General features: G+C 37.4%; 4 protein-coding genes across 4 annotated transcripts in view; 3 read left to right on the plus strand and 1 right to left on the minus strand.

Annotated features, from left to right (window-relative positions):
* nectin4a (nectin cell adhesion molecule 4a) overlaps window positions 1–3,602 on the plus strand; it is an 18,506-nt gene extending 14,904 nt beyond the window's left edge. The window contains exons 10-11 of the mRNA XM_008327437.3: window positions 546–737; window positions 875–3,602. Of these exons, the coding sequence (XP_008325659.1) occupies window positions 546–737; window positions 875–1,261 (579 nt within the window). The 3' untranslated portion in view covers window positions 1,262–3,602. The remainder of the gene's footprint in view (window positions 1–545; window positions 738–874) is intronic.
* Window positions 3,603–4,334: 732 nt separating this feature from the next.
* LOC103391237 (ubiquitin thioesterase OTUB1) lies at window positions 4,335–9,856 on the plus strand (the record flags this gene model as incomplete). Its single annotated transcript, XM_025062181.1, has 7 exons — window positions 4,335–4,368; window positions 5,594–5,655; window positions 6,337–6,435; window positions 6,593–6,711; window positions 7,674–7,758; window positions 8,137–8,331; window positions 9,267–9,856. Coding segments are annotated over 7 exons (792 nt in total), but the record flags the coding sequence as incomplete, so codon positions are not given.
* A 569-nt stretch (window positions 9,857–10,425) lies between these two features.
* Window positions 10,426–13,013, plus strand: cskmt (citrate synthase lysine methyltransferase). The gene is made up of 3 exons (XM_017036916.2): window positions 10,426–10,601; window positions 11,525–12,159; window positions 12,911–13,013. The coding sequence occupies exons 1-3, from the start codon at window positions 10,517–10,519 to the stop codon at window positions 12,929–12,931; spliced, it is 741 nt and encodes a 246-aa protein (XP_016892405.1). The 5' UTR covers window positions 10,426–10,516; the 3' UTR covers window positions 12,932–13,013.
* Window positions 13,014–13,295: 282 nt separating this feature from the next.
* LOC103391221 (ependymin-like) overlaps window positions 13,296–14,919 on the minus strand; it is a 2,123-nt gene continuing 499 nt past the window's right edge. Inside the window, 4 exon segments of the mRNA XM_025065982.1 lie at window positions 13,296–13,498; window positions 14,333–14,420; window positions 14,594–14,786; window positions 14,865–14,919. The exon segment at window positions 14,865–14,919 is cut by the window's right edge and continues 22 nt beyond it. Coding sequence (XP_024921750.1) covers window positions 13,375–13,498; window positions 14,333–14,420; window positions 14,594–14,786; window positions 14,865–14,919 — 460 coding nt within the window. The 3' untranslated portion in view covers window positions 13,296–13,374.

A 14,919-nucleotide genomic window follows, 5' to 3' on the forward strand; every position in this document is an offset into this window, starting at 1 on the left:
CTGCTGATATGATCTCACATTGTTACCCCTCCACCCATGGGCTGTTTACATGAAGCCTGACCGCTAATGTGTAAAACTACTGTTCAGCCTGCTGTTAATGCATTGATTTTTATCAAATTCTGTCTTCAGCTGTAGGTCAGAAAAAGACAGGTTGCCAACAAATTCTGTAATTAAATCATACTAGTTTTATTGGAGGTTGCTTGTTCAATACCCAGCTTGTTTGTGGCAGTTACTGGAGAGACAAATGAGATAATCTAAATTACTCTAGACTAATTGTGATGGAGACGGACAGATGGAATCCTTGTATACTGAGGACTGAGTTGAAGGTGTTTCGTTGATTTTAGTCATCATGCTGAGCTAACAGGACTGCCGATATCCGGTACGTTCAGGATACTTAGACAAGCAAACAAACCACTGGGTATTTCTGCTGTTCTAAATCATCAAGGTAGAACTTTATAACTTTGTGCTCTGTGAGGAAACAAACTTTAAATTAATTTTAGAAAGTAGGTCATATCACTTAATGGTTTCCCCTGCTGCACCAACAGGATCTGGCACACTGCCGGGACAGCCGCTCTACTCTCTCGGGTGGGAGAGGTGGAGGAGGGGGAGCGTTTGACTACATGGGCAGACCAGTCCTGAACAACAACTCACGCAGGGGTAGGGACAGGCCTCTGGACAGAGACGAGGAGAACAGAATCCGAGTGGAGACATATGTGAGGAACAGTACAATGTCTTTGGTAAGAGCGAGTGTATTTATTTATTTTTTTGGGCATGTCAGAGCCTGATTTTACCAAACTGTGGATTGCATCTCACCTGGCTGCATATTTAGTGGATGATGTTGCTCAGCGTGTCTTCTTTTTGTGGGTCTTTGCAGCAGGAAACTCGATTCCACCCTCCCCTCACTCCCACATCCTTCCCAATGGTCCAGTCCACTGAGATCGTCAGGCAGCTCAATGGCAACGCTGTCATGCCGATAGATGGCGGTTCAAGGCCGGGGAGTGTCACCAAAAACCATCAGCACCCTTCTCTGAGCTGCAACTATCCTCCAGTAACAGACGATGAGGATGAGGTGGATGAAGGTTTGGGTGGGCCTGCTAGCCAGGAGCATCCAGACGACAGCGAAACCAACAGCTCGCAGGTGTCCGAGGCTCACAGTGCTCGGTATCAGCAGGTTAATGGCACATTGAGACCAAAGCCCAGGCCAAGCCCGACCATAATGAGTCCCCATGCCTCACTTATTCACAAGGCTCAGATTGTGTAGTGAACCACTGGATAGTCACATACAGAACAACAGAACTAACAGATGTTAGTCTTGAGGAGGTCCAATTCTGGACCAACAGATTTCCACTGAACCAAGCTTTGTGAAACGTTTTGCTCAAATATCTTGCCCATAACTTTTGGAGCAACTGGAGAAAATGTAAAGTCATCTCTCTTTTGGTAAGTCTATAATTATTCATATGATATACATTTACCTACACTCCTGCAACACCAAGCCAAAATCACAGTGTTTTCTGCTAAATGGACTGCTTCTACAGACTATAAATGGACTTGGACTATGTATAGCTTCTATAGAGATTTATATTAAAGTTAAAGCGTTGGAGCCACACAGTCTGGCGGGTTCCCGTTTCATTCACTGCCAAACTAAACGGAGGAGCGAAGGATCGAGCTGCCGACCAGCCCTTTAGAGAGGTGACTTGAGCTCCTGATCAACAGGCGTTTCACTATGTTCTGACTAAACAGTGAATGCAGCTGACATACCCTCCAGTCAGTATGACAAAAACACTCAACGACAATGGGAGGAGGAAAACCAGGAAATGTCGGCGAATCAGACGAGAACATTGCAACACCTCTGCTGAGAGTGGACGCGTTTCTTCAGTACTATGCACTACCTGGGCCGGATAACGTCTCTTACACAACATAGCTTGTATCTGATCCAAAAAAACTGGGTCACATGCTCCTGCCACACCTGTAACATGCATAGCTGTGCCATGTTTTCTCACTCTCCTTGTCACTTAGCTTTATTCGCTAAGGTTAAAAAAAATAAAAAATAAAGATAAACACTAAAAACAAGACATCTCTCATATGTTTACATTGTTCATGAATTATTTTACAAATATGTTCAAACAAGTTGGATGGCTGTTCCTTTTGTGCGACAAGGAAGTGTAATAGATTGACATAAAGTTAAAAACAGCACATCATACACTTTCTCTGCTGCTGCGTTATGATAAAAACTATAACAGTATCTGCTTTTTGTTAACTATGTGCATGTACAAAATATATATATGATGTGTACATACAGTATGTGTGATACAAACTTCTTTAATGTTGAAACAACTGCATGTTGAAAAACGATTGTTTGCTTAAAATCTAGATTTGCTTGAAGTGAACGGAGAGAGCAAATAAGTGAACAAACTGTACAGCACGTCTTCAATGATTTTCAAAATAAAAGCGACAGTGAGGAAGGGCCCTTTAGCAAAATATTATATAGATTTTCATTTTTAAATAAATCAATCTTAGTGCCATATAAATGTGCCTTGATATTCTGAGTTCAATATAAGGCTATCAATTTTCGCTCATATATAAATGTATTTTGTGTACAAGTCTAGGCTATGAAAATATTCAAAACATCTAATTTTAAAACATGTAGGGGTTAAGTCATTTTAAGATATTTACATTTGTGGAAATAACATTGGGGATAAATTTTATGTTTGAAGAAAAATTGCAAAAATTTATGTTAACGCCCAAAGATTTTCATAACCTCCACAGTACCTTTTCACCCCGCTAGACGTCACAGATTATTCTTAAAGATCTCTGCTGTATTGTAGCTATGATTTGTGAATTTTTTTTAGTCTAAGAATATGCCTTTCATGTTAAATTTGACCTTTTCAGGTTTTTAGTATTACAAAACAGAGCATTGTGTGTTGGTTTTTTTGTTGTTGTTGTTGTTGTTTTCTTTTTTAATACAGTTAATTTTGTCTATGTGTTTTGTGGTTGTATCATTGGGTTCTGTTACAGTTCTGGGATGGGATGCAAATGTGCCAAAGGAAAGATATAAAATATGTTTTGCATTTCTCTAAACAAATATGAAGTATTATTTGTCTTGAAAATGAGTTGTGTCGATCTCTGTAAATAGTGCTGTCTGTGAGACAAATGGCAAAAAAAGAAAAAGAAACGGTGGGCCACAAAATTGTGCCATGTTCGTAGCGTTCCACAGGTGAGGCTGGCAGATGAATAAATGTATAATATTCACTGGAGACTGTTTTGTGGCAAAGAGTGCCCCCTGTCGTGTTCTACTGGCTAGTGCAGAGGACTAAATGAGTCAACGAGCTGCAACAACATACAGTATCTGTGGCATTCTTCTTTCGTGAAAAAAAAAGACATGTATGTGGCCATACATGTATAAATGTGGCCATGTACCTAGATTTACACGGGGCTTTAGGAACACATACATAAAAGTATTTGCTATTCTGACAAACCTGTTTGCTGATAAGCATCTGGAATTTGTGTCTCCGTGTCTAAATAAGGATGCATTTTTCTTCTCGTTTGTCATGGATATATATAAACCGTGAAACCTTCGAAATCTTTTAACACCCGGGCATAATCTATCTGTGTGTTGTCTCCTGTAGTATTTAAAACATTAAATTAAAAAATGTTTAAATGTTCAGAGTGAAGTGAGAAAAGCAATTGAAAATACACTGATAAATAATAAATCAAATACATTTTTAGTGAGAAACTAAAAGAATGATTAAATGCGGAATAAATAAATAAATAAACTATAAATGAAGACCACAACTATATATTATTTACTTACATGTTCCCAACCAAAAATTGTTTTCAAAATTTGCGTTAAAATCATTGAATTTATTTTGAACAAAACAAAATAAGAGTTAAAAACACCCCGTTATCACTCTGCATTACAAAAATAAATAAGTACATAAAAGATATACTTACATTGTAGACTGAGCTTATATAATTTAAACTATTGAAAAAGGCATACAAAAAACCCAAACGAATCATATAGAGTATTATTATAGAAAAAACAAAAGAAAACAAAAGAAAACAAAAAGCAATTTTGTGGTGGTACATAAACGTTTAATAGAGTTGTTATACTAAATAACACTTATTTGGGCTCACTGGTTTATATATTCACGTCTTTAATTCGTTAATTGGTGTTGCAGCCAATCCTATTTGTTTTACTTTTTGCGATATGTCAAACAAATCTGGCCTTGTGAACATTGTAAACAATAAAATGAAATATAATAAAATAAAACCCACACCGGATGTGCGTAATGAATGAGGTCGAGCAGGAGGAGGAAGCAGAAGTCGACAACTAAGATGGCGGAGGAGCATCACAGGGAGAGGTGGAGGGTGAGGGAAACCTTTCCAACAGATATTGTCCAACGAATAACTCGCCCTTCTCTTATGTTAGTAAAGCCCGTGTTCACAACTGTGTCTGCTCGGTGCAGGAGCCACTGTCCTGTTCGTGATAACGACTGACACATATGCAGCTGTGATGGACAGCTAGAGGCCAGGGCTAACGGCAGTTAGCTGCTACACAAAGAGAAAAAATGCTTGTTAGGCTTCTGACAAAGAGACTGAAAGTGACAGCCCCTGAGGGTTTCACCTAAGGCCATGCTGGAACTGTGGACACGATGTAAATATCAGGACACCGCGTGTTTAGTGATGGAAACGACGATATTCGCTGTGTACACAATTTGTTTTGTTTTCGCACAGCTCGAGCGAACCAAGTTTGTCGTTGAATGTCGTTGGCCGCTGCTGTGAAGGAAATTCATTAAAATGTTAACTACTGAACATTACATATATGCGTCGTTGGCCGCTGCTGTGAAGGAAATTAATTAAAATGTTAACTACTGACACGTGTTTAATGTTTAACATTGACATTAAAACCAATCGAATTCTCGATTAAATGCAACCATTATTTGCTTTATTGCGACAAGTTGTAAATCAGGGAGTACACAGGGAGTTTTCATAGCCCAGTGCAGCGTTACAATAATAAGCAAACACGTTCTGTGTCTAAACGAAGTATTACTTATATGCTTGTGTGGACAACAACCCGGTTTCAGAGAGAGTCGTTTCTGTGAGAGTTGCATAATTTCTGTACATGATGTTCCCACAAGAGTCGTGCTTGCACAGTTAAAAACAAATAACTTAAGTTGAACTAGCACGTGTCAAACTGGAAAATTATAGTTGAACACGTTGTGGATGTTTTAACAAACGCACGCTTGCTGTGAGACTCTGAGTTGACTAGGCATGACATACTGTACATGGAAGCAGAATGTTGGTGCCGTTGTATCAATAAGGGGGCTTCTAAAAATAACAGTGCAACTATTTCTTGAGACAGACCCTTTACAAAGCAATTTTTAAAAAGTCATTGTTGACTAAATATGGGTCTCTGTGTAATTAAGTAAGGGCTAGGCCATATTTAGACTTGAAAGGGACACTGTATGTAATATATTTGACTACTGATGGTAATTGAACAAATAAGCAAATAACAGTTTATGAATCCAATTCTTGTAATTCATCATAGTATGGCTGTGTCTCCTCAATAATATTTGTTGTTATTTGGTTCCAGGAGTGAACTGCCTTGCATATGATGAGGCTATAATCGCACAACAGGACAGAATTCAACAAGAGGTGAGGAATGGTTTAGTATGTTTTGTTTTTTCTCAGATTTTTCTTTTCTTTTTTTTGTGAAAACCTTTGCCATAGTGACCAGTATATATATATATATATATGTATGTATATACATGTACATGTATATATGTATATAGGTCAAATCAAGTCTTTTTAAAGCATTCATGTCATTTCCAGTCTTTACCTGCCAGTTGAACTAAAGCCTTACTGTACATTGTTTTGGGCGATCAGGTTGCTATGGACAGTTGTGAAGCCCATGCAGGTACAAGTACAAGAACCTTTTCTAGAAAAGTTGATGCAATTTCTGAGTTTCTAAATAAAAAGAAATCTGATGTCTAAACTTAATATGACCATTTGTTCTAATGTACACATACAGATTTCCTTTTATTATTATAATACATTCTAAGATACTAACATGGGCTTTGCGTTACAAAGTAGTTAGTGTTTATTTTCTTGTTTTGACTGAAATGACTGAATCACAGACAACAGAATTTCTATTCTCTAAAATTTTATTTTTTTATGGCCAAAAAGTGCCATCACGTCACTTCTCAAGCTCAATGAACATTCATTTCGAAACATGTAAACATCTTTCAGACTTTCAGAACAACTGTTCAATGGTGAGGACACAAAGAACACAGTGCATCATCAGCTGATGTATTTTTTGGGTATGTGTTTTTGCAGATAGCAAACAGTAACCCTCTAGTGTCGGATAGACAGGATCTGTCAGTGCTGCAGCGGGAGTATGCTGAGGACGACATAGTTTATCAGCTCAAGATCAAGGTCAGTCATACAACACCCGCCGCTCTCTCGCATTACTGCACCAACAGGATGGCACAACTCAGTTCAGTGGAATCGTGTCCTCCTCGAGCACAAAGATATCATTTTACTTACTTTTTCAGACCTTGCAGTAATTTATGTTCTGCCTGTTTTGTTGCAGGACCTATACAAAAAGTACTCGTACATTCGAAAGACACGACCAGATGGGAACTGCTTTTATAGAGCCTTTGGTTTTGCACATCTCGAATCCCTTCTAGATGACAGCAAGGAACTTCAAAAGTGAGTTTCTGAGGGGGTGAAATTTGTACTGTATTAGGGCAGGGCGATATAGACTAAAAGTCATATCTCTATATTCTTCAGCTGAAAAGCAATACTTCTACTACTATCAATATTTTATCTGTGGCATAATTGGATTTTCCCCCAAAGCAAGATATTTAGTTTTTCCAGAGGCAAACTTATATACTTATCTTACTTATAAGTTTAAGCCACATGCCAAATGTAGCACAGGGACCTTTATTACTAGAGGTCAGTGTGCATAATCAAAATAAAAATGTATAATACAAATTGAGCAAACCAAAAGTCTAATTTATGAAATAAAATAAAATAAATCTCTTTCCTTTATTTAAAAAAAAACACCGACCCTCAAGAGGCTCTGTTTCGTTGTGGACACTTCATACAATGTTACACAAATGTTTTACAAGTTATATTCAACAGGGTTATTAATATTCATAAATATATTAGACAGACAGTAGATCGTCAGTGTGTGTAGTACACATGTAATTAAACAAGTTCACTGACGATATTGAGACAGCAATGGACATGAGCCAACTGCCTCCTTCAGTCAGTGTGTTTAGCACAGTGAGTGTTGTTGTTCTTGTCTCTCATTCACTGCACAATCAACTTTTTCCTCTTTCTTCAACCCTGTACTATATTGAACTCCCCTCTGTCACCTGTACTTGATCAGGGAACAGATGTGTTTTTTATTATAAAAAAATCATAATCATATACTGTATATATATATATATATATATATATTTATTTTAACATATCAATTAATTGACCAGCTGTTTATGTGTTGTTTCTGAAATTTACTCTGTTGCTCAAATATTCAACATAAAGTTGCAAACATCTCTCTGTGCATGTGTGTTCCTGGCTGGATTTTAGGTCTTTTAGGATTCTTTCAGGCCTTAATAGGTTTGTCTGCAAACTTTTTTTTCTAAGTCTATTTTTTCTTTCTCGAGGTTCAAAGCAGTTGCGTCAAAAAGTAAATTGGACTTGGTTAATGAAGGCTTCACTGAATTTACTATTGAAGACTTTCACAATACGGTAAGTTCCTTGTACTATAAACAACCAAATGCTATGTATTAAATCCATATGAGCTAATACAAAAATCAGTTGTTTTTTGACTCATTTGTTAATTTTTCTATTGAATTTCTACATATTGGCTTGTTTTTAAAATTTAATCTTAATGCTATTACAGTTTTTGTGTTGCTTTTACAATGTTTTTATTTGTTTAAAACCTGCTTTATAACATATTTCCATTCAATATATTAAAGTGATACGTGAAAATTATTATGATGATGTTATGAAATTGAGCTGTAAAACACATCCACTATGTGAATGTTAACGTGTTGAGCTGAGTATGGGATGCTGTGCATCAATTTGGTGTCTTATATTCGAGTCTGATGAGGTTTCTTCCAACAGTTCATGGACCTGATTGAATTGTGTGAAAAGCAGCCGAGCCTCCAGGAGCTTCTAAACTCCTTCAATGACCAGAATGTGTCAGATTACGTGGTCGTCTACCTGCGATTGCTCACTTCAGGCTTCCTGCAGCGACAGCACTTCTTCTTTCAGCACTTCATAGAGGGAGGACGCTGTGTTAAAGAATTCTGTCAGCAGGTAGTGCTTTTACAAACTATTCATTTATAAACTATATTCTAGAGATGCACTAAACGACCAGCCATTGTTTAGCCCTGACCAGCAACCATTCAGTCTGCACGCATATTTCCGGATTTCATTTTTTGCATTTGTTTTGTGTCAGAGAACAGGTGAGGAATATGTGAAAGAAGTGAATTATTTGTCATTGTGACACTGCACACCCATGCACACACAACGAAATGTGACCTGTGCATTTAACCCATCACCAAAGTGTCAGCTTGGAAGAACATTACAGTGAGCCAAGAAAGTTTCAAAAACACATTTGTAATTTGAAACAGGAAGGTTAACTGTGTGCAAGTCACTGTGAGGTATTATTCAGAACTTCAAACCACACAAATGCAGAACGAAGTTCTATTCATCATTATGTTGGTGGCACAGCAACCCAATTTCATTCTGCAGTTGGGATATGTTTCATGATTAGTTTACTTTTATGTGCTGTCAAAAATGGTATTCTAAATCACACAAAGCAAACGGGAATTGGTTTGTGTGTTGCACCAGTATTTGTTTTTACCAGTATTGGTAAAAACAAATACTGGTGCATCTCTGCTAACAATTTAAGACTATATATTCAAAATGTTTTGAGAAACGGTGCAAATATAAAAAATAATTAATTTGTTCCAACAAGTTCCTTAATAATGCAGCTTAAGGCTGACATTTGTGCAATAATTTTGTAGCCACAATATAGGTATTGTGTTTTTATGAGATGTGTGCAATACTGTTATGTAATTGTCAGTGATATTATGGCTGAGGATGTGTTGTCTGCTGTCATTATGTATTTCAAGGCATTTAGGTCCAGGACAAATTTCCATGAATAGGACAATTATGCATATCGTATAAATACAATACTACAAGATATACTATCTGACAATGCTAATTTTTATATATTTTTTTTAAAGGAAGTTGAGCCAATGTCTAAAGAAAGCGACCACATTCACATCATCGCCTTAGCTCAGGCTTTGGATGTATCGATCCTGGTGGAGTACATGGACAGAGGAGAGGGTGGAACGGTCAACCACCATGTCTTCCCTGAAGGTGGCGACCCACGCATTTTCCTCCTGTACAGACCTGGCCATTATGACATATTGTATAAATAACACTCCTGGCCATAGCCCACATCATTCTCCGACTGTACAATACAGCAGTGGGAAGAACAAAAAAGAAAAAAAAACTTCAGCAGCCACGTTGATGACTCATACATCTGTGTATGACATTTTAAACTTGTGTATAATCATGGAAAAATATGAATTCACGTAAAATCAAATGCCCCTTTTGTCACATTAGCGTCAACCTCTTAAGTTTTTCTTCAATCGTCACAAATGGATATCAATGAAAGAATCCTGAAAAAAAATATAGAAATGACTCCAAGCATTTAGAGTTGTACAGGTTTTTTTGTGGTTGTAAATGTTATCTACTTGCTTTCTGTTGGATTTTTTTTTTCTTTGTCAAACTGCGTGTCATGAATTTTATTAAAGGGATTTACATCGTATGGTTGTCATGTTGAGTTCAGTATGGTACAAATGATGGTTTGTTTATTTATAAAGGTGAAATTGTTTTACAGTTGCAACCAAAATCTTTAATGTCTTTGGGTTGTTTGGTGTATGGTTCTCCAAGGGCTTCAAACTCTCCTTCCACTCATTTCATTGAGGGGCCACATTCAGTGTTTGTTGTTCAACACACACAAAACAATTGGAAAAAGCATGTGGTTAATGTAAGTAGGCTACTGTAAAATACTACAATGCATATAGCTAGTACAATGTTATCTTTTAATGACCAACTAAGTCATTTAAATGATTGAAATGGTGTATAATAACATTCATTTGAAAGTATGAAATGCATATTTAGCATCATCTATAGGCCAGGGAATGGATGCTACATCCTCATCCTGTTTAGTACTTATTTATGTATAGTGCAACTAAATTCTGTAGTTTAAAGTTTTCTAAATTAATTAATATTACTGTTCATTAAATTATATATATATATATATTTATTTATTTTTTTCAACGATCTCTGAATCTCACAGAACAGATGCCTTCTCTTCACTGTTTCATAGGACAAAGATGCAAACCATATTGTTAGAAAACGTGGACAGAGTGAGAACTCTTCTCCACGACGAAAATCACGCACCGGCAAAATACCTTGAGTAAAAATGTCGCCTCTCTTCAGATCAGTGACACTATCAAGGAAAGGATTCGCTTTTGCAGCTCGTATACGACGTCACTCCTCCCTCATGTGTACGTTCATAACGCAGTATTTTGTTTGTTTGTTCTTTTAAATTACCCTGGCTTTCTTCGTTGTATGTAGCCACTATGACAAGCAGCTAACAATGCTAACATGTACATGTGTCTACAGTAGCTGTTGTAGTCGTGCAACTTTGATAAATCCCTTTGACTATAACTTGACGTCAGATGTAGTTATTTGCCACAATAAAATTTTAATAATAATAACCAAATAGATAAAAGAAATATAACATTAATTGCCCTTGTATTAGAATTTTTTGAGCAACGCGAATAAGTAGATAAAAATTACGTGAAAAGCACGTACAAAAATAAAATAATCGTCATTTAAGTCATTTTAATATGCAACCAGAAGAACTCTTGTAGTGTGGCATTCACACTGTGCTATTTCAATAAATCGCTTTATGACAACTGTACTCCAGGGGGCTTGTGCTTTCCTCTTCTTGTCCTCTTCGGCTTGTCCCTTTTTTCAGGGGTTGCCACAGCGAATCATCGTTTTCCATCTCTCCCTGTTGTCTGCATCTTCTACTCTGACTCCAACTACTATATGCATGTCCTCCCTCACTGCATCCATAAATCTCCTCTTTGGCCTTCCGCCTTGTATTTGCAATTATCCATCATTCTTAGAACGTATCTAAACAAAGTTGTTAGCATTTGCCAATGGAATGCAACAACAAATCAGTATATTTTAAACTTTCCTGCTCTGTTTATGTCCTGACTCAGTTGTATTTACCATGAGATACATTTGTATCTAGTAGATCATTTTCTAATGCAGAATGTCAAATGTAGGGACTGACCATTTATATATTGTGGCAGAATGTAAAGATTTCCATAACCTTAAAAGAAATAAAATAAGCAACCCCTAAGCATTTCACATTCAACCAGCTATAACTGACTTGGTTTCTTTTTATGTTATCCAGCTGAGCTGATGGAGAACATGGATAAAAAAGATATCTGGGACCGTTTCTACACAGAGAACAGAAGCCGCACACCCACCTTTAAAAACTTTGAGTGGTTCTTCGGCTTTGACTCTGTGAGAGACTACATTATGCCTCTTTTGAAGACACAGTCGCAGCAAAATGTACCGATTCAAGTGCTGGATGTGGGCTGTGGGACCTCAGCACTGGGTCCTTGTGTTTACAGACACTCCCCTCATCCAGTACATGTCACTTGTGCTGACATTTCCCCCGTGGCTGTGCGCCTGTTGCGAGAACACGTACAAGCTCAACCACACAACATCTCTTCAAAGCTTGAGTTTTTGGAGCTGGATTGCACATGTCTTCAGGATCACTATGATTCCCAGAGCATGGACCTGATCATTGACAAAGGAACCATAGATGCCCTACTGAGGTCGAAGGAAGGGAAAGGGAAGGCTGGGCTGATGCTGAGACAGTGCATAAAGGTGTTGCGAGGCTCTGGATGTTTGTTGCAGTTCTCTGATGAAGACCCTGATGCTAGAATGCTGTGGCTGGAGACAGAGGCAGGGGTGATGGCAGCAGATGTTGGGTTTCAGGAGGTTGGGCAATTAAGGGGTGTAAATTACTTTTGCTACCAAGTGAGTTCTCGCTGTTTAACATAGCAATAACGTTTTGTCTGTTTATGTCAAAGAGTAAAAGAAAAAATAACGGAAAAATTGTTGACTGTTTCTAAATAATATATAATACGTTATTAAATGGTTTCACTGCCAATTTGTATTTTCAATGTACAATATGTGTCAACACAATTGGTTGAACCTGTTTGTTATTATATGTGTTTTGCTGCCATCTAGTGGTCTACACTTGGTCCGGCAGCAAAATGTCACAGCACGTTAAATAAAATAAAAAAACAAGTAAATTTGAGATTTGATTAAAAGGCCATTTCATATAGTCAATTGTGAGTTTCAGGTATTTTCACAGAACTTACTAATATCAATAGATACGTCCTGTAAACAAGCACAATTCATTAACTGAATATTTTAAGGCAGGTTCATCCAGAGAGAGAATATGTTGTAAAAAAAAAAAACAAAACATTTTGATAATATTAAAAAACCCCAAACAAATTTCGTATGGTCAGACATGCAACTCTACAGTCTTGGTAAGTTAAGTTAGTCTGTCATCTGTATTTTTGCAAATGTACCATATATCATAGACTTTAAACACATGCCTCTGCTAGTTAAAATTAAACAATAAAATCACAACATGCCTCTGCTAGTTAAAATTAAAAAATAAAATCACAATTGTTACATGTGTTTTAACCAGGCTATAATTTAATAAAAATTTGTTTTTAATCATGTCATCAATTAAAGTAGATGCACATTTCTCATCCAGGTTCTTCGCCAGTCCCTGTAACCAGTGACCTGTCTCCCAGTGACTGTAAGCTGTATTACACACCTCTGCAATTTCTTCTGAGAAAAGGCAGTTGTCCAAGGTATGTGAACCAAGTGTAATTGGAAATACATTTTTTTTTTTAGTGCTTATTGGTTACCTGAGGCTAACTGTGAAGTTTTTGCATTTAAAAAGTTTAAAAATTTAAGAAGACAATGTTATCTGTCAACTTGAGCTCCAGGCAGTAGTTTGAGACATTATTCCTGTTATATTATTAGGGTCAGTCAGTGGTTGTAGTCTTTTGGATTAATGTTTCCTATTACTTTTCAACACAAGTGTTTTACTCAATGTTTTAGTTGATTATAAAAAGACCAAATTACCATTACCATTTGCTTAAAATTTGTATTTGTTTAAATACAATGTCATGCCATCACAGTCACAGAGCACTTTCTGAAAAACCCTGTGTTTTAAAACAAGTCAAAAAAGGACACCGGCTCTTGATCAACCTCTTCTTCCAGCTGCGGGGTGGTGCAGAACCACGGAGGGATAAGCGCATTAGGGTCCACCAGTCCCAAGACGTTGTTGAAGAAGCTGAAGATAAAAGGGAAATTCATAAATGTAGTTGTCTGGTGAAAGATGTAAAGAAACCACATAAAAGTATGTGGCACAAAAAACCCCTACAGCATAGATTTAGTATTACATCTATCAAAAGGACACTGGTTTGCATCTGCAGCTGGAAATGATTGTCTTGTTTTGTGAATGCAGTCTAGCATCTTAAAAGTTGCAACAAGGTGAGTCATTTTACCATTGGTTCTAAAAAGGAGGGGCAGATCCCCCTTGGTGCCTCAAAGCTATTGTAGGTGAGGTTGCAGCAAAGCAAGTTAATTTCATATGTAATATTTTCTTTGTCAAACAGTGGGGAAAACCGCACTAAATTAATTCAACTTTCTCTGTTTAATGAGAAGAGTTTAGTAGGAACTTTTTTTTTGCAGTTTGAGGCATCAGCTGTGAATGTGCTGACTTGGGGGTGGGAAGTGGGAAGTTCTACTAAAGGGGACCACTGCAGCAAAAGTTTGGGTACCAGTGCATTACACCATGGTCCTTGGTACAAATTTTGCATAAAATAACGTTACAAGGTCCTTGGTACAAATTTTGCATAAAATGTTACATTGTACAATGCAACATTAAAAACCTAGGAATGAGGCAATATTGAATGTCGGAATAATTGTGTAAAAAAAAGCCTTTAAAAACAGGCATCCAGATATTTGTCAGGTCATCCTATGAAGTACAGGCTAGTCAGTTGTTGACTGTTTAACATTCGTAATGTGCATCTGTAATGTCAAATTTTTGTTTTCAGGATCTCATTCTCTGACTTCTGACTTCTATCTTTAGAGACAAAAAATGAACTCCATGTGTTGGACTTACCTGGTCAATACCCATCCAGACCTGTCGGTGTGATAGACCGTGGACACGGGAATGCATCCAAACTCAGTGACGGTGCTCATGTATTTGGCTGAAGACACAGAAACAGATCACAAGGAAACTGACACAGACATGCACAACCAGACAGGCAGGTTCATAAAAATGAAATCAAAAGTACAATCACACAAAGTCACATGCCACTTTAAACTGCGTGACTTGGTCATTTGTGTTGCTGCCTCACTTCTGCTTTTTCATTTTCTTTACCTTCTCCTTTCCTAGTCTGCTGCTCACCCGCCCATGTGTTTACCAGGACTCCCTGACCCGGACCAGAGGAGCTGCCCAGCACTACCTGTGCCAGCAGGGAAGCATTCTGTGGAATGGCAAGTGGGTGGAAGTCCACATCAAGGGGCCTCTTCTTGCATGTATGGTTCCTGTAGTCAATCTCGAAATAAACAGCCTACGGCAAAGGACTGCATTAAAAGGGAAATAGTGATGCGACATTTGCCTTGAACTATTAGCACTTTGTTATCACAACCTGTTTGTAGAGAAGGAGTAAATCCATATGGAATGTCTTATTATTGTAAGACCCA

The sequence above is a fragment of the Cynoglossus semilaevis genome, chromosome 1, assembly GCF_000523025.1.
Source record: "Cynoglossus semilaevis isolate Cse_v1.0 chromosome 1, Cse_v1.0, whole genome shotgun sequence".
Taxonomy (NCBI): Eukaryota; Metazoa; Chordata; class Actinopteri; order Pleuronectiformes; family Cynoglossidae; genus Cynoglossus; species Cynoglossus semilaevis.

Coding starts and splice junctions, on each gene's coding strand:
- cskmt (XM_017036916.2), top strand. CDS start 10,517: ATGTCGCCTCTCTTCAGATCAGTGACACTATCAAGGAAAGGATTCGCT. Junction 10,602..11,524: donor ACGTCACTCCTCCCTCATGT/GTACGTTCATAA, acceptor TATGTTATCCAG/CTGAGCTGATGGAGAACATG. Junction 12,160..12,910: donor TAAATTACTTTTGCTACCAA/GTGAGTTCTCGC, acceptor TTTCTCATCCAG/GTTCTTCGCCAGTCCCTGTA.